The sequence below is a fragment of the Daphnia carinata genome, chromosome 6 (genome assembly GCF_022539665.2).
Source record: "Daphnia carinata strain CSIRO-1 chromosome 6, CSIRO_AGI_Dcar_HiC_V3, whole genome shotgun sequence".
In the NCBI taxonomy this organism is placed as follows: domain Eukaryota; kingdom Metazoa; phylum Arthropoda; class Branchiopoda; order Diplostraca; family Daphniidae; genus Daphnia; species Daphnia carinata.
In genome coordinates, this window is record NC_081336.1 from 1966855 (window position 1) to 1986847 (window position 19993).

The window sequence follows — 19993 nt, forward strand, 5'->3', positions numbered from 1 at the left end:
CATTCCATTGCAATTTACGATTTTTAACCTGTTACGTTCCCGCAAGGGTTCAACATAACCAATCCATTAACTTATTATTTTTTTTTTTTTTTATGTTCTTTTGTTTGTTCATTTAGCGATGACAACGCCCTCAACGGCCAGGACGATCACTTTTAGTCGTCCGATGAACGTGACGACGCCATCGATCCGCCGGGTCCAGGTGGCGTCCACCAAACCGACGTCGACATCAACATCTCGAACGACGACGAGGACGACGTCAACAACATCGACGACGACCCAATCGACGGTCAAGCAGACGACGCTGGCGCCGAGGACGTCGAAATTACCGTTAATAATAGCCGCGACGACGACAGCGACGTCAGAGATCAGCGACGCCCAGTCTAATCTCGGCCTGGACACCAACACAAGTAGGAACAACCTTCACTTCTATTCAATTATTTTTTGGTTTTCATTTCGCGTTCGTCGAATTCCCGACGCTGTAACGAACAAGCGCTGCGCGTTAAGAAATCCAGGGCCTTCAATGAATTGCAGTTTTTTTTTTTCTTCTTCGTTTCTTTATAGTTGCCCCGTGATAATTACAATCCCATGTTGTTTGGCCTGCGTGTCGTGAGAGGGGGGGAGGGTTGGGTGTCAATGTTTAATGAAAAACAGGGAAAGAAACGATGAGGGGGGGGGAGGGTTGTCGTGAAAGTTCTTTTTCCCGTTTTCGTTTTTTGGTGGGTATATTTATGGGCTCTATTGATTGCCGATGTCGCGTTTTTATATTTCTGCGGAACCAGCTCTTAAAGCTCCAAACAGTTTCTTGGCGACTAGCCGAAATTGTCCTTTTTTTATTATTCGTTTGTTTGTTTGTTTGTTTTTTTTTGCCTTTTTTGCATTTTACATTTTTTTTTTGTTTTGTTTTGTTTGTCGTGACAGTTGATTACGAAACGCCTTGATAGCGCCACGACGATTTCGGTTATTGCAATTCTGACGATGATGACATTGGCGGAATCGTTTTTTATTTCCCTAAAGATTGGGGAGACGTTAGTGCTGCCATCTAGTGCCCCTCCGCTTATTGCTTTTTCTTTTCTTTTATTCGGAAAAAAAAAGGATTGTGCTTTTGGCTTGGATTTATTGTGAATGCAACAATCAGACACGATATCTGCCCCCATTTTGGGAACTTAAGTTTAAAATTGAATTATTACTACGAAGGCGAGAAAAAGGAAATTGAAATTTTTGCTTCACTGCATTTTTCGACCGGATATTTCAAAAACCAAAAATTTGATTTCCTTCTTGTATTTTTTTTTGTTTGAAGTTGTGGGGAGGGAGGATGAAATATGGGAGGGAGCAGAGTTGATATTGAGATGCAACGAGTATGTCGTATATTAAGACGCGGGTCGCTTGTGAATGATAAAAGCATTATGCAAATAGGATGACCCGCTTCGTTTTTTTTTTTATGACGCGTTTGAAAATGCTTTTTCTACGTAGTTGCTATCTCGCCTCAGTGTACGAAGCAGACGGGGATTTTTTTTTCTGCCAGAAATTTTATTCATTTTAGTGGTTTTTTTTTTTTTTTTTTTTTGGATTTTATAGCGGTCGTATTGGATCTGTCGACAACGCTGTATTATTCAAATGAGGCGGAAGCCTATCACGTGAGCCGCACCTGTTTTCCGATTTCATTTTTTTTCACGACATTTCTTTCCGATATGCAAATTCAACGAATTTTAAATCGCGTTAGCCAATGGTCTCCTCGTTTCTTTTTTTTTTTTTTGGGCGTTTTGGCTTTTGATATCGATCATGGCATCGATTCCTTGATGAAAATATTCCAAGTTTGATGTCAATTTTTTTTTAAAAGAATAATTCGACTCAATTGGCTGTGCGGAAGCTGCAGGATAGGCAATCTCGCGTACTTTTAAATACGCTGAATGCATTTTCAAAGTCCTAAAAAATAACATGCGCAAACTTGAAGTGCCGATTCCGTCTATCCACCCAATATCCGGGGACGGGGGGGGGGGGAAAGGATGTGGGTGGGCTCCTCGTAAATGCAAGTTCAAACCGAACTCAATTGAAACATTTTTGTATGTGCGGACCAACTGGGAGGCAAACGGTATGAACTGCTGCCCAAAAGGGCCAATTAAAATGCCATGTCAAGTGCGTAGTAAGTTGCGGCGTAGTAACACGCAAGTATTACGTGTGTACACAATTCTTTGGGCGGGGCGGGAAAGGGGGAGGATCGTAAAAAGAAATAAAAGCATTTCAATATTTATTGCCTTCAGGGAAAGAACAAACAGACAGACGACCTCAATAGAAGAGAGTTCAATTTCTTCTTGCCCGTCTTGATTTTTTTTTCCGTTCCGGCAGGACTAATGATGTTACTGTCGATGGGCAACCGCAAAGACGCTCCTTTTTTTTATTTGTATTCTTTTAAAAATGTTTGTGGCGTCGGCCGATGACAACGGGCTGAGCTGTAAGCTGATGGCTGGACGTTGGCCATCTATGTCTACTCTTTTTTGCGTGTTCCAAGACGTTTTTTGCTCTTTTTTCTTATTCGTTTAGATGCCAAAGAAGCCGCCTCCGTTTTTTTTCCAGGCTGATCCGGCATCTTGTTCATTTTATTTTTTTTTTTTTATTATTATTATTATTGCGTGCTGTCTATTTTTTTGAAGAGGGAAGGGGGGGGGATAATAGGTGTATCAAATGTCATACATTATAAAATCACAAAACGCTTGACGTCGTCGAGTGTTTACAACTGGATTTGTGCGCGCTAGGACCATCAACTTTAATCCTTTTTTCTTTTTGTCCTGCCTTTTCTTTGTCAGTAAATGGCCCGTTTATATGTTATACTTTTGATTTCGAGACGTGTAACGAGCCTCTTGAAAGTTTATAGAAGGCCCATGAAAAAGGGAAAGAAAGAAAAGGAGATTCCCCAGCGGGAACTTGTTGGTGATGAAAAGACGTTTGATTTCCCGTCTTTGATAACACCATTCGTTTTCTTCTTTCCCCCCTTGCTCTTGGATAACGGAAATGAACGAATAAGCGCATCATTACCAGCGCACGCGGTACAAGACAGGGGAAAAATAGAAATTCCTTTTTTTTTTTTCATTTATTTTATAAAAGAAATACGGCTGAAGCCATTTGCGATGATTCAAGGTGTGTGGCACCTACGCACCAACGCCTTCTCCCCGAAACTTTGTAACACTCGAAAGAAGATTACCTTTTTTTCTTTTTTCTTTTTTTTTTTTTTTATTCATTCAAAGTCGGATGCGTTTATTAAGAATTGGGAAACTCTTTTTATTATCTGCACCAAGGTCTCCGTTCAAATCTAATTTTTGTGTGTGTGTGTGTGTGTATTGTCAGTTATTGAGAAACTCCATGGCCTTTTCTTTCGGATTTAAAATGAATGGATTCGATGAAATTCTGGATATTCGTTAAAGGGATACACTTACTCAGGGCACAAACGTGATCGCATTTAGAAACAGAAAAAAAAATTGGGAGGAGGGAAGTCTATGGGATTTGTTCCGCTTCTTTTACTTTGATGATTCTTGCATAGAATTAATGAATTTTCAAGGCAAAGAGAGAGATACAGAGAGAGAGAGAGAGAGAGAGAGAGGGCCAGGAGTAGGTATTGAATCTATAATGCATGGCCGACGGGCAGGGACTGCCAGAAACACGTCGACCAACTTCCTGGGAAATCGTTGTGTTTGCAAGACCAGGGCCGCTGATAATCATACGCTTCATTAGATATAGATCGTTAAGGAATTACAGTTTTCTTCCTACCCCCTGTAAAGTCGGAAAGCTTCCCAGCCTTTGGCATGGCCATTGTATGAATTTTCGTCCTACGATCTACGTTACTTTCAATGAGATTCTTTAAAGCCAAATCGATTAGAATAGGGAACAGAGAAGGGGGGGGGGGTGACTTGAATAAAATGTAGAAGTTAATGAATGTTTTTCGTTTGCTGTTATTACGAGGGGGGGGGGGGGACGAGGCGTACAGACGTCATCTGATGGCCACCTTTTGTGCACGGGGGAACAAAAACAAAATATGCGACGTTGAATTTGGTTTTATCCCGGCATCGGGGCATTTTATTATTTCGAATACGAAGTTCTTTTACCTTTCTTTTTTTTTGGCAGACATCAAAAAGATCATTTTCATTCACGAAAGAGATTCGTCTGAATATCTTGAAAAATCATTTCGTTTGATGCCGAAACTCGATTTAGCCTCGCATTGTCCTTGATCTGATATTCACATCGAAGCCTCATCTTCTTTAACAATATACGGCCCCCAAGTTTCGTTTTATAGCTTGGACGTCTACATCGAACTTGTAATTAGACGTATAGGTCAAACGAAAGGGGTGGGGTGGGGGGCAGGACACAATGTCTTTGACACGCCATCGGCAGCTGTAAATGACATGTTGCAATTGCGTGTGCTCGTCCAGGCTCACCGCTACACCTGGACTTTGCGTTCAAACTAATTACACCTCTCTTTGTCACACACGACTATATTCCATCAAGATATTTTTGTACTGTGCACTCGCCGAACACATTGGAAAATCATCAACAAAGAGGGGGGAAAAAAAAAGCAAAAATAAATAATCCCCTCTCCCCCCCCCCCCCAAAAAAAAACAAATAACTTTTCTTTTTGTGCTTTCACGCACTGGACTCACAAAAGAATTGCGTGCGTGTCACGTTCATCAGCCGCCCAGGGACGTCTCTCCTCCCCTATCTGTCTCTAACGTCGACACACATTTTTTTTTTTGTTTTTTTTTTTCTTCTTCTCGAATCCCGGGCGAGCGTGCTAATGCTGACCAAGCTTTATATTATATACACTAGTACTCTTCTTCTTTTTGTTGTTGTTGCTCGAACAAAACAAAAAAGAGAGGCTAATGTCTTTGCTCTTTCTCCAAGCCTGTCTCCTTTTTATTTTTTTCGTGTTTTTGCTGGATGGCTTCCCAATTTTTATTCCTTTTTTTTTTGGGGGGGGGGGGTTTATTTACTTTGATAAGAACGCCATTTTTTGTTGGCGAAGAGGGGGGGGGAGCTTAAAGGGCCTCTTTCGAAATGACAACACATTCAGAGGCGAGACGCAGAAGTGTAGAGTGGCTAGTTTTTGTTTAATAGACGCGCTCGACTGCCCTCCACCCATCATTTTCACGTTCACCTACCAAACTTTTTTTTTTTTTTTTGTGATTTATTTCGTTGCACTTTCGCATTTGATCCTCTCCTCCGCGTCCAGATTCGTTTTATTTTCAATCTTTTTTTTTTTTTTTTCATTTATGTTTTGTGAAACTATGCGACCCCCAAAGTTGACACGGCGGAGGCGAGAACTAATGGCCCAAAGGTTGCATTAGAAAGGTCGGCCACAGTATCAAGTGTAGATCAGTCGTTTGCCCTTTCGTGAATTATCAATATTTAAAAACTGGTTTTTCATCCCACTGCTTTTTTCGTGGTTGCACTGGTTCGACCCGCGCGTTTCACTCTAAATCGGTTTGACTTGTCCAGTAAAAAAAAAATGAAATTTCTTGAAATGGAAACATGTTTTTGAGCGTGAAATTAAAAAGGAGGGAGAAAATGCGAAGAGCGTGCGCACATCCGCCGTGGCTCGCGTGAGTCCCTCTCGGTTGAAAACTCGAGGGGATGGGCAATAGACGCGTGTAGTACGAACAGGAAGAGGGGAGGTAAAAAGCGAGTCGAATGTGCCGGGATTTCCCCATTTGGTGCCGAGTCGCCGACCGACGAGCATCTCCGCATTCGGTCTCAATTTCTCTTGTTTTGTTTTCCAATCTTGTTGTGTGTAGCGAGCGCAAAATTCGAACAGATTATTCAAACAGAACCTTTGAAATAGTCATTTGTTTTTGGCCCTTTCCCCTTGTATCGCGTCGAGCGTCGATTGTTTGCTTTCGAATCGTTTTTGAGTTTGGCGCCAAAATTCAAATTTGAAAATCGTTTTCCAATCTTGATCCTTTAATTCTTGAATCTCACGAAACATATCGTAACATTGCCGTGTGGTATCCAATCGAAGTTAACCAAAGACAAAAAAAAAAAAAAAAAAAAAGGGGAGGGTTGGAAAAATGTTGTCATCCTCATCATTTATGGTCAGCACGTATTTATTAGTGCTGACTCTGCTTTATCCAGCCGGTTATTCAGCCGCCAAATCTTCATCGTCAAGACGCGGAGGTACCTTAAAAAACTTATCTCTCATTTTTTTTTTTTTTGTTTCCCTTCGTTTGTATTTGCTCTTGAAAAAAGAGAAAGAAATGATGTTGTGTGACCGTCAAGCGAAGGACTAATCAAATTACTGAATTGGCGGGAAGGGAAGAAACGGGGCTTACAGGTCACAAGCACGTAGCCGCGTTATGACGTCACGAATGGACTGCGTGGCCCAAGTTTCTCACCTCTCAAAATGCGCCTGTCAAAATGACACTTCTAATGATTTGTTTGTCTTTTTTTTTTTTTGTTTCTAATGTTGGTTTTATTCTTTTGATCTCATCAAATCATTTGCGGCTAGGAGAAACTTGACGCGTTTTGAAAATTTTTACTCGTGAAATTGGTGGTGGAGGGGAGTCGATTTCCATCGCGTTTTTTTCCGAGTAATAAGGTTCAGTTGACACTTGACAGTTTGAAAAGAAAAAAGAAATGGCAAAAGTCAAGTTTTTTGTTTCTAAAAAAAAAAAATATTTATGTTCTTATATGGATCGTATTGCTCCCTTTTTTTTTTTTTGTTTCTTAAAAAGATTGGGGGTTGAAGATTAGGGGGTGTCAGTTGCGCCCGTTGCGCTGTTGTCCGCACCCGAAATCCAATAATAACTTTGCCAGCGAAAGAAAATAAGGAGCCCACACAAAAAGGGGGACAGTCACACATAAAATCGTTTCACGCAACGTCAATTCGTTTAATGATGATCGTATAGAGCGTCGGCCCATATCGCGATTCGGCATTGTGCGCAACTTGTACGAAATGGAGAAAACATCAAATAAATCAACTCGGGCGTTGTGACCCCTCCATTGGGAGCAATGGACATCGGTCCCAATTAAATTAGTAAATCCCGATCGTCATCGAATTGAAATGTGACGTTATTTTTTCGAAACGAAAATTCTATTGGAAGGCTAAGGCTCATTTCTCTTTTCATTCGCCCACTTCTTGAGTTTTGTTTGAAAGAAACAGAACACTGTCAAAGGCTATGTTGTTAAGACGAGGCAATCTGACAGCTGATGGTAATCCGACGAGAAGCGTGTTTTGTTTTTTTTTAGCTCCCGTCACCCCACATCCAACACACGAGATTGGTAATTATAGACGTCAACGGCAAACTAGTGTATCTTGTCAAGCTGTCTGGGTAGACATTACGTGCTACGCAATCCCACAATCATTGCCATGACAACTGAAACTATACCCATCGAACTCACGAAACACTTTGTTTGTTTTTTTTTGTTTGTTTTAATTCATTTCTCTTTTTTCTTAACACTCTTTTCAAGATGTTTGATCGCTTTTACCCGACAGATGGGGTTAGTATCAAATGATCATGGAGTGGGGGCTTTTGCGATTCAGCAACACACACACACACACACACACACACACACAAAAGAAGGGAGGGGGGACACCGGACATCATTGCGCAATAAAACAACCACTTGAACGAAAGGAGAAATAAGGGCCCGCTCTTTTCCTTCCTATTGATGCCATCAATTGAGGTTCCAGTTACTTTAGCACTGCGATGTGGCCAGATCCCTTCTTTCTTTTTTTTTTTATAGCTCCACAAGCTTCGCAATTGCGAGCATCAATTCCCAGCAATCCCTACTCGATCCGTTGTTTCAATTTAAAGATTTTATTTTCTTTCTTTTTTACATTAGATTTTCATTGTTGAATAAATGTAACGTTCATCTCCACGCGTCCTAAAGGCTTGCCTTCTAGCGTTCGTATTAACTTGCTTATTGCGTACTTTAGGTTATAGAGCATGTACGTGCAAGTTATAGATCCCTGCCTCCGTTTATACTGATCGTTCTTCATTTTTTTTTTTGTGTCTGTGTGTGTGTGTGTGGATTGTTTCCTGATGAGCGACTAGAAATTTTCACAGGAAATGTCTGAAGGCAACGGATGAATCAAATAATGCGCGTCGAATAAAGTTTTAGCCAATTTCCAAAGAGGGGGGGGGGAGGGAGTGCGCGGCGGGTGATTATCAGATGTCGACGCACAAAACTTTGCGCTTTCATCATTTTCGCATGAATTTTTCTTTTCCAAGTTCGTTTTTATTATTGTTTTTTTTTTTTACGAACTTTTATTCCTTTTTATTGCATTTTTAATTGATTCGAACTGATGTGACTCGTAATCGAATTGAGCGTTACACAAGACTCTTCGATTCCTATTTGGTTTATTGGATTCAATGCTCGCGGCCCGGCCGGTTTGGTTTCTAATTCACCTGTAATTCGATTGAGACATAACGCACACACACACACACACACAAAAGGAATAACCAACGCCGACATACTGATCCTGTTTATTTCCATTTGTGTTTTTCAATCCAATAAAGCACTTCGCGACATATCCTTTTATCATAAAATAGCTCAACGTCATCAACTATTACTCATTTTATTTTTAGACATCAATATGAAACGAGTAAACATTGAAAAATATGTCGACTTATTACCGTCATAATCCCGAATTTTCAATCATCCTTCTTGGTCCCCGTCCCTCTGGCTCATCATCTCTTTGCCCTAATACTCTGGAAAAAGCACTCAACAAACCGGCCCGGCACATGATGGATATCTCTCTCTCTTTCTAGTCCTCTAACGGTTGGCTGCGTCGTGCAAGTGTAGCATCGTTATAATGTTGTCTTCTCTTTTTGTGTGTTTTTATTTCGTCAGTCGTGAAGCTTTTGCGGGTTATTTATTTTTTTCCCCTCCTCTTGGTTGTTGGGTTCGGGTCGTTGGGCCGTCTTTTATAGCCACGCCGTTTAGGCAACGCATCTCTACGGTATATAATTGATACACGTCTGGCAGAATATACATTTCTGTATGGGGGTCTAGAAAAAAGATGTGTGTGTGTGTGTATATTTGATGTCTAGTTGAGTTGTCAATCCCACTAGGGAACTCTGTCTGTCTCTACACACATGTTTCATACCTTGAGAATAAGTTGATCTTGTCGTGACATTCAGCTCGTCTTGAAAGAGACAAACCAAGAATGGATCACGTATTTATTTAAGCCCCTACCATTAAAAACAATTTTTTTTTTAATTTTTGCCTACATTTAAAATGAGATAGAGAAAAAAAAAATTTAAAAGAAGAAGCCGGTTGGTGTCAGTTTTATGTTTTCCATTGGCACAGCTTTCTAATTAAGGCATAGACGGATTTGTGAAGATTTTTGCTTTATATGTACCAAGTACCAGTGGCTGTTGGCATACTACTCTCCGAGTGGCTCTCTATATACACACACGGCACGCAATGCGTGTGTGTGTCTATGTGAATATATATATATATATACATATATATATCCTATATACACAGTAAAGGTATTGATTTTCCCCCCCTCCCTTTGGTCGGTCGCGGGACTGAGCAGCTCATGGAATCACGCCCGATGGTTGTAGCCCCCCTCCCCGCCCCATCGCTGTTGGCTCTCTTAGCTGGCCCAAATGTTGTGCCTCATCAAACGATGGAAAAAAAAGTATTAATACTCTCTAGTTGTGTTCAACTATGTCTACATTTATATAGATATACGGAGAGAGAGAGATAGGATTCTTGTGTCTAAAGTCTTTTGATGTTGCCTGCAGGCTTTTGCTCTCTGTTGTACCTGCTTCTCATGTTGATGATCTATCGAAAGTGGGAGGGACTTCGGAACACGCGCGGGATGTCGGCAATCATTTGAAAGTCCTAAGGAAAAGGGAAACAATTTGAATATATTTTTTTTCTTTTTTGTGCCTTTTAAATTTTCCTCTTGGCGCCCTTATGTTTTCAGGGATATGCGCATGTTGGACGAAAGGGGTTCTTTCTTTCGTCTTAATGAGGATCCCGTCAAATCCATATGATGGCAAATGTAGTCGTGTGGTTGTATTTAAATGTTATATATTTTTTCGTTATTTTACCTTCTTCTTTTGGCGTGTGTTCTGTTTTTGGCAACAAACTCCTCGCATCTCTTTACTTTCTATTGAAAAAGAAAGACTCTTAATACCCTGCATCGTTCATGAGGGCAGAATTGAACGACGTGATTTTCCCCCTTTTTAAAGCGATCATTGCACCGTGAATCTTGAAGAGGTGAAGGAAAGAAAGAAAAAAAAAAAGGTTGGCACGCATCACATCTTTTCATTCGCCCTTTTATTATTATTTTTTTTTTTTACATAAATGTAAAATAGGGGAGTTGACATTTTCGAATTGCATAACGTTTGTTTGATAAACCCTTGACAATAATCGGGCAGCTCCTAGAATATGGCAACCTTGCGAGGATCTCGACTTTGTATAGCTGTTATCTGTTGCAAAGAAATTAGAACTTGCATCGTATTTCTTTTTTTTTTTTTTTTCTAAAAAAAAAAAAATCTTCTTTTATTTTTCTTTATTCCATTATGTAGTTGGCTGCCATTGACGTTTGAATGGTGAACCCAACACGCACCGCTCTTTTTCATTTTTTTTTCTTTATTTTCTCTTCTGTGTGTGTGTGTGTGTGTGTGACTTTGGGATCATAGTGGAGAGAGATTGTGTCGCCCTCTTCTAACCTACGCTGTTGAATGGCTTTCGAGAAAGCACGTCTGTTTTTTCTGATCGTCCCTGACAGTCCTCTCTTCCCCGTCAGCACCCAATTACTGCTGGAGACACATATGCTGATTCTTTTGATTGCTTTCATTCTTTAGCTACTCCCCCCCGGTTTTTTTTTTTGTTCGTTTCTTATTGTACAAGAGAGCTTCTTTTGTTAAGTTTCTTTTTATAAAAAGGAAGAAAAAACTGGCTCTCTTCATTGAGCTTGAATTCAACTAGGGGGAGCCAAAAGTGAAAACTTGAACCAAAACTGGAGAAACTTGTTGTTGTATTTCATCAAACGATCCCTCTTGTGTTTTCAGACGCGTGGATTATGTTGGACAAACAGAGGCGCGCCTCCCCCTCACAGCAACATTAACATAATGTTTCTTTTATATTCAAAATTTGACGCAACTTTTGTGCGTCACGTTCTATTGTTTTCGATTCGGACTCTATGCAACCCTCTGCTTTTTAGCTGGTAGCTAAAACTTGCGTCCCTCCCTTCGTTTACATTTTCTTTGATGTATCAAATTTAATTTATTATTATTATTATTTGCGGGGGAGAAGAAGGAAAACGATGGCGTACATCTACATGTATAGCGTTCGAATTAAACGCACGACTGAACGTTGTATCGCAACCAACAAACGGGGGTGTTTTCGTTAACGTATGTCCGGCCAAAGTTTGAATCTCGCGCGTTAATGGAGAAGCTGAATGTTTGTTCTCTCAGTCATTGCGTAACTGCATAGTTTTGATACGCTAAGCAAAACAAAAAAATGGATTTCTATTCTTCATTGAAAACCTTCGTATTTGAATGAATCGCATTGAATCGTAATTGAATGTATTTCCCTTCAATGTTCATTTTGCGTTTCGACTACGAACGTCGCACTGCTTTAATTGTTAAGACGAGGGATAAGGTTATACGATGCGAGTTACTTGCCTGTGCAAAGCTCTTTGATTGGAGTGTGTACATAGATCTCTGTTTTACGAGTTCCGTTTCTAACCTATCGCCAGCACAGAGACTCTCTTTTGTTTTCTCACTAGGCAAAAGAAACGATGTGATGTGGGGGGGAGGGTGTAACAAGCGGATCAAACACAAATCCTCTGGTTCCAATTGGAGTGCGTAAAAATGGTAGGGCCACTGTTTCCTCCCTCTTTTCATTTATCTCTTGCATTTCATGTGTCGCGAGTTATGTCTACTCAGCTGGCCGTAGGATACATTTAGAGAAGACGACGTGATCGCAGTAATGCGGGTAATCAAAAATTGGGTTTCTTTTTTTAACTGCGAAAGGAAATGAGAGAAAAGAAATTTGACTATGCGTAAATCCACTGGGCATTGACACGTCGTTCTACGCGTTTCTTAGTGTTAATGAGGTTAAGACTGACTAACGATGCCTCGCAAGCGTGATGGATTAAAACGAGAAAATGAATGCCGTTTTCCGTTTTGCGCCATTCACTGTCTGGAAATCATTTTTGTTAGAAATAAGCAAATTTTTTATTCTTTATCATCTCGCAGTCATCAGTAATAACGAGATACGAGTCGTTTTTTTTTTTTATCCACGTAGCGGGTTTTATCCGCCGAAGGTCTGATAGATCTCCCGCGTGATCATAACACGAAATCGAAGAAGAACAAAAAAAAAAAAAAAAAAAAAAAAAAGGAGAAACCATTGTGTGGCCCCTGTGGCATAGCAATCAACGATAGAGATAGAGCCGTAATTCTATTTCAGTTATCTTTGATGCTAAAGGTTGTGTCTCTCTCTCTCTCTTATTTTTATTATTTTTTTTTTCTTTCTCCTTTTTGATTGGCGTTAACGACGACAGGCTCGCCGTGTGATCGTCTCTTCCGCAGCGACGTTGAGAAGAATGGCACGTTCACTTCGCCCGGTTATCCGGCCGCTTACGGCCCGTTTATGAATTGCAACTACGAGTTCCGCGGTCACGGCCGGGAGCGCGTCCAAATCATTTTCACCGATTTCGTCCTCCATCACCCGCACGACGATCCCAGCGAGTACGTTGTCCTTACTTTGATCTGATCAACCATTGCCCTCATTTCTTTTCCCCCTTTGTTTTTTTTTTCTTACACAGGAAACCTCATCATCCGTGGCTGAAACAAAGGTAATGTTTTCTTTTGTAAAAATGAGACTTTATATTTTCTCAAGTAGAAAATGGAGGATGTCACTGAAAGTAGCGAATAAAAGTAGCCGATGACAGAATTAAATTGAACGGGATGTCGTACATTATTGCGCAACCAAGTTTTGCCTCCTTTTGTGTTGGTGGCTCTAACTTGAAAAAAAAAGTGCAGCGGAGAGAGATGTAATATTTATGTTAAAGCGAAAGAAGTTTTCAAAGTGGTAGAGTGACGGAAAAAAAAGCACAGACTCGCATTGTGTAGGGCAGAATAATTGAATTGCATTGTTTTGAATTTTATGAGAGGACAGCATTTCAAATCTGGCTGACTTGGCAGGACCGTATTGTTGCCGTTAAATCCAGCAGACCATTTACGCACGTTGCAGTTCCTTTTCAATTGATGAACAATGTACGCCCCGCCGTGCGATACCATTTCATGCGAAATTCTATGGATTTTAAGTTTGAATCAATTATTCGCGATGATTTGTGTAATCCGGACGACGAGCGAGGGGCACAGTCACTCGCCATTTTGCCTGCGTCGAAAAGTTCGAAAAGTTCGTTAGTTTCAATGTTGAATTAGAAGCGAAAGACGGCGCTCTTTTACGTCTATCGCGCACTGGCAGTGCGCGATAAATTGCGTTCAAACTCGCAACGGCGACGTGTCGCCTAACTGGTTTTAAGTTTACTTGGAAACAAAAGAGGGGCGAAAAAACGCTATTTAGAAGCGATGTAGAATATAGAAGCAAAACGAAACGAAAAGTAGGGCTGAAAATGGAACATTTTTCTCGTGCATATTTGATCAGCTGTTCAATCTTTGAGATTGTTTCCGTTACGCCACACACCCAAATGTATCTACTCGATTCTTTGTTGCATCGACAATGAATGCAAAACTTTGTTTTGCTTTTTTTTTTTTTAAAGCTCCCACTCTATTTTTTTTGTTGTTGTAGTTTTTCGTATTAAAAGGATTGGGAAGGAGCTTCATAAAATTTCATATCGTACCTTATCAGCTCACCGCAGGTTTTACGGAATTAAAAGATAAAATAAATGCAGTTGTGACGTAGTCATTTCGCACCGATGACCGTTTTCGACGGACATTTTCGTTCCCGCCCGCGGCTTAAGGGATTTTTAATGCAGATGTAGAATTTCAATTGGAAGAGAGACTAAAGAGAATTGATTTATGTAAAAACTTGAACGAAATTCGATTCATTTATGCGCTCCTGCTCGGCACTCTCCAATATTATGCAAGGATTGCAACATGGGACTCGACGAACTTGTTTGAAAGATGCGAAAAAGTACATGACCCCACTCAAAAAAAACAAAACAAAAAGTATAAAAAGAAACTCATTCTAAATATATAGATCTGTGTTATTCGATCCTTTTTTTTTCCTTTAAATGTATGTATTCAAAAGGCTTTAATGTCAATTTTATTGAGTCGTCATATTTATTTTTCTTTCCACTTGTGCGTCCAAACTTTAGTTGCGACGGGGCGGACCGCGTGACGGCCTTCATCTCTGTCGGTGGCAACAAAGAGAAGATTGATGATTTCTGCGGCTCGGGCACGCCACGTGAGCTCATGTCCAACTCGGCCGTCATGTCGCTGCATTTCCACAGTACGGCCGTCTCTAGAGGAGCACGCGGATTCAAAGCACGCTACGCTTTCGTCTCCAGTACATTGTTACTGCCAACACAATGTGTCGATTCTGACACACACATACACACACAAAAAAAATGATTTTATTTTATTTTATTTTAGATTTCGGGATCACGACTGGAGAACAAATTTCTACTAGCCCGTGCGCCTTCCGCTTCAATAGCACCACGTCGACCAACGGCACTTTTTGGAGCCCCAATTTCCCTGGGTTCTATCCACGCGACACGGAGTGCCACTATTTCTTTCACGCCCAGGTCGGAGAACGTGTGAAAATTGTGTTTTCATACTTTGACATTGAAGGCATGATCCCGTAAGTATCGATTTATTAACCGATAGAATCCATTCATTTTATTTTTATTTTTTTTTTCTATTTACGGGCGGGAGGATAGGAAGGCTATTCAATGCATCACCTGAGACTTTTTTAAAAGAGACTTTGGACACGAGCCATCTTTTATTTGTTGTTGTTGTCCAGGGCATCCCAGGGTCAAACCGTAATCGATCTATGTCTACGATAAGAAAATTGGGGGTCTTACAAGATCAATAAGCTGATACGGAACAGATTGCCAAAATGGCCATCGATTGATTTTATTTATTCATTTTTCGATTTAGGTAGAGGAATAAGAATTTAAACAAAAAAAAAGGGGCGGGAGCTGATCCGGAAGGAATGTTTTTTTTTCTTGCAGACTGAACAATATAAGGAAGTAAGAGTGGGAGGAAAATGAAATGTGTCGAATGCGATTGATGATCCCTATTGTTTCGGAATAATCGAATTCGTCATCAAGAGCAAATGTCATAAACTTCCTCCCCCTTCTTTTTTATAGAGGAAAAAAAAGCTTCCGGGATAAAAGATAAACATTTTATTTATTTTTTTTTTTTCACTGCCGTCGCCGTGGAGAAAGTAATGGGCTCAGAAGCATCAAACATTTACCCCATCAATATACAAAGTTTACTGGATAAAAGGGATACACGTGGAAGCAGCAAAAAAAAAACCAAGGGTGGGACGTGGAGAAAAAAAAGAAGAAAAAGGGCAAGATCATAGACAGAGACAATAAAATTTAGAACACCCTCTCTCTGTTTATCTTGTATGGATTCTACACGTAATAAAAAAAGAGAACCTCGCAAAAGAAGTGTGTACCTCCTACATGGATCGATAGACAAACAGACACAATCGGTTGGCTGAATTGAATTTTTTTTTTTTTTTTGCTGCTGGCGGAAGGATATAGACAGTGAAAAGAAATAAAAAAAAGAGATACGTACTGTAGGTGTGTAGTCCATAACTTTTAGCGTCTTTCTCAGGGTGAAGAATCAATAATCGATTAGGTTGAGTGTATGTCTTCTGTGCATTTTGTCGGGTTTTCACGACAGCAGCTTCAGTGCCGGACGTGTAACACACCGGTCGTACATCATCGTTCCTTTTAAAGCTTACACGTCCTTGCTTTTTTTTTTTTGGGGGGGGGGGGTTTCTTTTCTGTTTACCTTGTCGTACGGGCCACTTTTTTGTTTAGCTAGATAAGAAAATGTCACACAGTGTGTAGTCTGCTGTCATCGTTATACAAGAAATTCTTACGTAGCTATTTGTGCTGTCTACGTGATGACAGCTTGAAAGATATTGGAATGGAAAAGAATAGCGTCGATGCTGAAGTTAATTGGGGAATTTCTGCTGTCAAAAAATGTTGCTATTAAATTTTTATTTGTCGTTTTATTGACAGGTGTGGACTGACGTCAGCCAGCGATTTTGTCGAGGTATTTAAATTTATTTGTTATGTTCGGTTGTAGAAACTTTCTATATTGTGTTTAAATGGCTTTTTTTGTTTCAGGTCTCGAATTTCATGACGGTAGACAGGAAATTGCCGCGCTACTGCGGCCTCCAAAAGGACCTGAAAATGGAGTCGGATGGAGCCTTTTTCCGGGTCACTTTCAAGTCGAACGACCGATTCGACGGAACGGGATTCCACGCCAGTTATCAGTTCACTCCAGTGGCTGATGCCGTCACTATAACGCGACGGCGGAGTTCCTCGCCTGCTTCCAGTTCTCCTTGTACAGACGTTGGCATAGTTGGGATCACTAGATGGATTACTAATTTTAGAATTTTTTGTTTCAATTTAAAGATCCAGTTGGATGTATCCTGCTATTCTATCTGCTCGCATACCTGATCTCATAGGAAATTTACCTCTGCTGGATGATGATTACGAGCTGAATTTGGAGCCATCACAACAATACAACAACGTTCCTGGTGAATGAAACTAGTTAAATTGGAAAAATGAGTGGTTTCCTATTCGAAATGTATTTCGCAGAAAACAGTCACACAGAGAAATAGGGCATTCTTATTTAATAATTGTACAAATCTTGTAATCCATGTGTGTGTGTGTTTGATTGGTGAGATTATGTCCAATACCTCTTCCTCTTGGCCATTCGTTTATACATATATATACATACATCACATAAATTTTTGCTGATTTTAAACTTATTCTTCTCCATTAAACTGTTTCATCTTTACAATCGATGAGCTTCAGAATTTTTTTTCAAGCTCTCATTGTTTGTATTCACCAGTATGAATGAGCCCCCATTCCTTTTTGACACTTTGTATAAGATGATTTAATTCATACAATTAATTCGTCTAGCAATCTCTCTCCTGTTGTATGCTGTGTGGATTTGCTCAAATGAAAGGGCTGTCATCGCGTTCATTTTAATGAAAATAAATTATGTTCATCAAGACTTCGAGATTTGATGTAGGAATGGTTTTCGTTTGTTTTATCTTCGGAAAAATATATAACAAAACTGTCATTTTCTGAATAAAAAATATATGGTTTTCGTATTTGATATTAATTTGGAATTAATCTGCGATGAAATCATTTCGTATCGTTCATTTTTAGCAATCGTGTTCACTGTTTTTGGGCGGAAGTCAGCTGAGCTAAAAGAGACAGTTAAAAAATGACCGCTAGGTGGCCGAGAACCACGTTGCTGAGTTATTTCAAAAGACAGTGTAGAGCGAAGAAGTTCAATGAACTCTTGTTCATGATATACGGTTTGTCTCGGATATTTCTTGCACTGTTGGCCTTGCATCAGACTATCGTATGACGGCATATACTATAATTAAACTGCATTGGCAATCTAAACTGTCGGATCTAATGTTGCAGGAGCTTTTAGTGTATGGCCACCACGTTTCAGATGAATCCATTGTCGATCTCAATCGCAAAGATGGGAATAAAGAGGTAGTATATCGTATTGCGTTGACTAGTACAACCTTCGAATTGAACAAGAGAGTATGTTACGAATTTGTAAACCAACTCCACTGGCCATTTATATTTTTAAAGCAGGAAGGTGGTGAAAAATAGAAAAGTCTGGCACCGAAATAAAATGCAGACAGCAGTAATGAGCAACAGCTGACATGCCACTTGATAATGACTTTTGGCCATCAATGCTCATCCATTCGGTGTATCAAATGACCTCTTGCCCTGAGACCAGCAGGTATTGCAATACAAAATGACATTGCACTTTTTCTTACCCTATGAATCGTGGAACTGACATTCAACATTTGCACAATAGATTTTTTTCCACTTCACGACCCGCCCGTGGGATACGAGTCAAGAGGGAAGGAGAGAAAAAAAAGTAAGTAAAACAACCAAAAAAAAAATCTTAGTAATATCGTGAGAGACCCCCACACCGCCAGTGAAGAGGGAAACACATTCTTCGTGCCGTGCACCGTTAATTTCGCCCGTCCTCGGGAGGTACGGTGAGAAATAACGGTGCCACTGTCGGTGTGTCTGCTGTGGGGTGGTTTTTTTTTTTTTTTTTGTACGTTAAGGTTACTGTCGGTCGTTGGCCCAGTCACCTACAGTGTGTGTGTATCTATGCTCGTGTGTGCAGTATAGAAAGGGATAGGGAACAACAGCTGGAAAAGGAGGAGGGAAAAGAACAGGAGAAAATGCTTCTCGGTTGGCTGCGACCGGAGAAGAACCTAGAAGACAAGGGGCCGGAGCTTCCTCCAAGTCGACTTTGTTAGTCGTCTAGTCGAGTCACCTACTTTCCTCTTCGGTTGCAAGGCCCTCAGCTTTACCACTTCGGTCAATGAACTTTATTTTCTTTCTCTCCCCATCCCAAACAACTATTCCTCCTCCTCCCCCCCCCTCTGCCGCCTTGTTCTACCTTTCCTTCGAGAACACTTTTGACTTCACTAGGCCACATTTTTCTTATTTCCATTCTTTATATTCTTCTTCTTTTCCCCCTTTTTTTTTTCGTGTGTTTTGTTGCCCTTCCAGCACCAGACCAGAAGAGGCTCTTTTTCCCCCTCACTTTAGGTTGTTCGAAGGGGCCGACGCTATTGTGTATCCGTTCCCGTTCTTTTATTATTCCTAATATTTTCAGTTTCACCGTTAGTCTTCCCCCCTCCACAAAAAAAAAAAAAAAAAATCAAAAGCGATCTTACCCTAACACAGACAAACAACAAAAAGTTTTTGTTGACTATATCTCCCTCTTTTTCCACTTGTTACCTGGCCTCTTCTTTTCAACCAGCTATTTGACCTTTAAAAGAAAGGACGAATAGCAGTATACCAAGCCTCTTTTTTTTTTTTCGAAGGAAAGAGAGTGTTAAAAAATAATCCTTTTTCTTTTCTTGAAAAATATCAAATCATTTTGCTGTTGTTTTCGGGGGATGACTTGTTTGATGCGTTAGCTCGTCCAGCTATCGAAATTCCAATGGAGGTCACGTATGCGCCCGGGACACGCAACGTGAAGGACGAAGGTAGATGACATACCTTCTGGAGCAAGTAAGGAGGATGGATGTAGAAATAGGTCGAATTTTGTTAGATCACGTTCAATTATGACCCGGAAAAAAAAAACTATTGCGAAAGGCTTTGTGCGTACGGTGAAATAACACGCAATGTGTTTCACTGTCTCTCTTTTTTTTTATATTGAATAAATAAAAAGATGGGGAGGGGGGGGGGGGAAGTGGACTTGCCAAGTCGAGTTGAGGCAGTCGAGTTTACCTACTTCTGTTGTGTATAGAACCACAACGCTAGTTGGAGTCAATGTCCTCCTTATTTATTTTTTTTTATCCCTCTGAAATTTATTTTTTATTTGTTTTCAGTCGAGGGGGTTCCACGTGTTTTTCCGTTTTTATTATTTTTTACCTCTTTTGTTTTTGAAAAAAAAAAAAATAGGTTTCGTGTGTCTATTAGTTCACTTGCCAATTGACCGCTTTAAATTTTGCCAGTCGTTTGTGCATGAGATTCTCGTATTGTTCCTTTCAATTATTCTTTAATAATTTATTTTTTGCCCTTCAAAATTAGAATGACAGGCATATTGATGGCTACACATTTTTTTTTTTCAATTCTAACGATGAATATCGATTTTTTTTTTCGGCCAATACGAATACGAAGAAAGGAATGGAAAGCGAAGGACTCCTTTCTTTCCGTCCACCGGTGTGTGTGTGTTAAGAAGCGCTATTCGATCCGATCGCGGGTAAATGGGTTAGTGACCGTGAGTGGCCTGGCCCGCTAACCTTGGCATTGGGCATCACGGCGCGCG

The 19993-nt window shown here is 40.3% G+C and overlaps 1 protein-coding gene across 2 annotated transcripts in view; it reads left to right on the forward strand.

Moving 5' to 3' along the window:
- The window catches only part of LOC130689491 (cubilin-like), a 34013-nt gene extending 16827 nt beyond the window's left edge, over nt 1–17186 (forward strand). For both annotated transcript variants that reach the window (XM_059495735.1, XM_059495736.1), the window contains exons 8-15: nt 117–407; nt 12511–12697; nt 12775–12804; nt 14293–14483; nt 14570–14777; nt 16177–16210; nt 16285–16504; nt 16576–17186. In XM_059495735.1, the coding sequence (XP_059351718.1) occupies nt 117–407; nt 12511–12697; nt 12775–12804; nt 14293–14483; nt 14570–14777; nt 16177–16210; nt 16285–16504; nt 16576–16628 (1214 nt within the window). In that variant the 3' untranslated portion in view covers nt 16629–17186. The remainder of the gene's footprint in view (nt 1–116; nt 408–12510; nt 12698–12774; nt 12805–14292; nt 14484–14569; nt 14778–16176; nt 16211–16284; nt 16505–16575) is intronic.
- Nucleotides 17187–19993: the final 2807 nt, after the last annotated feature.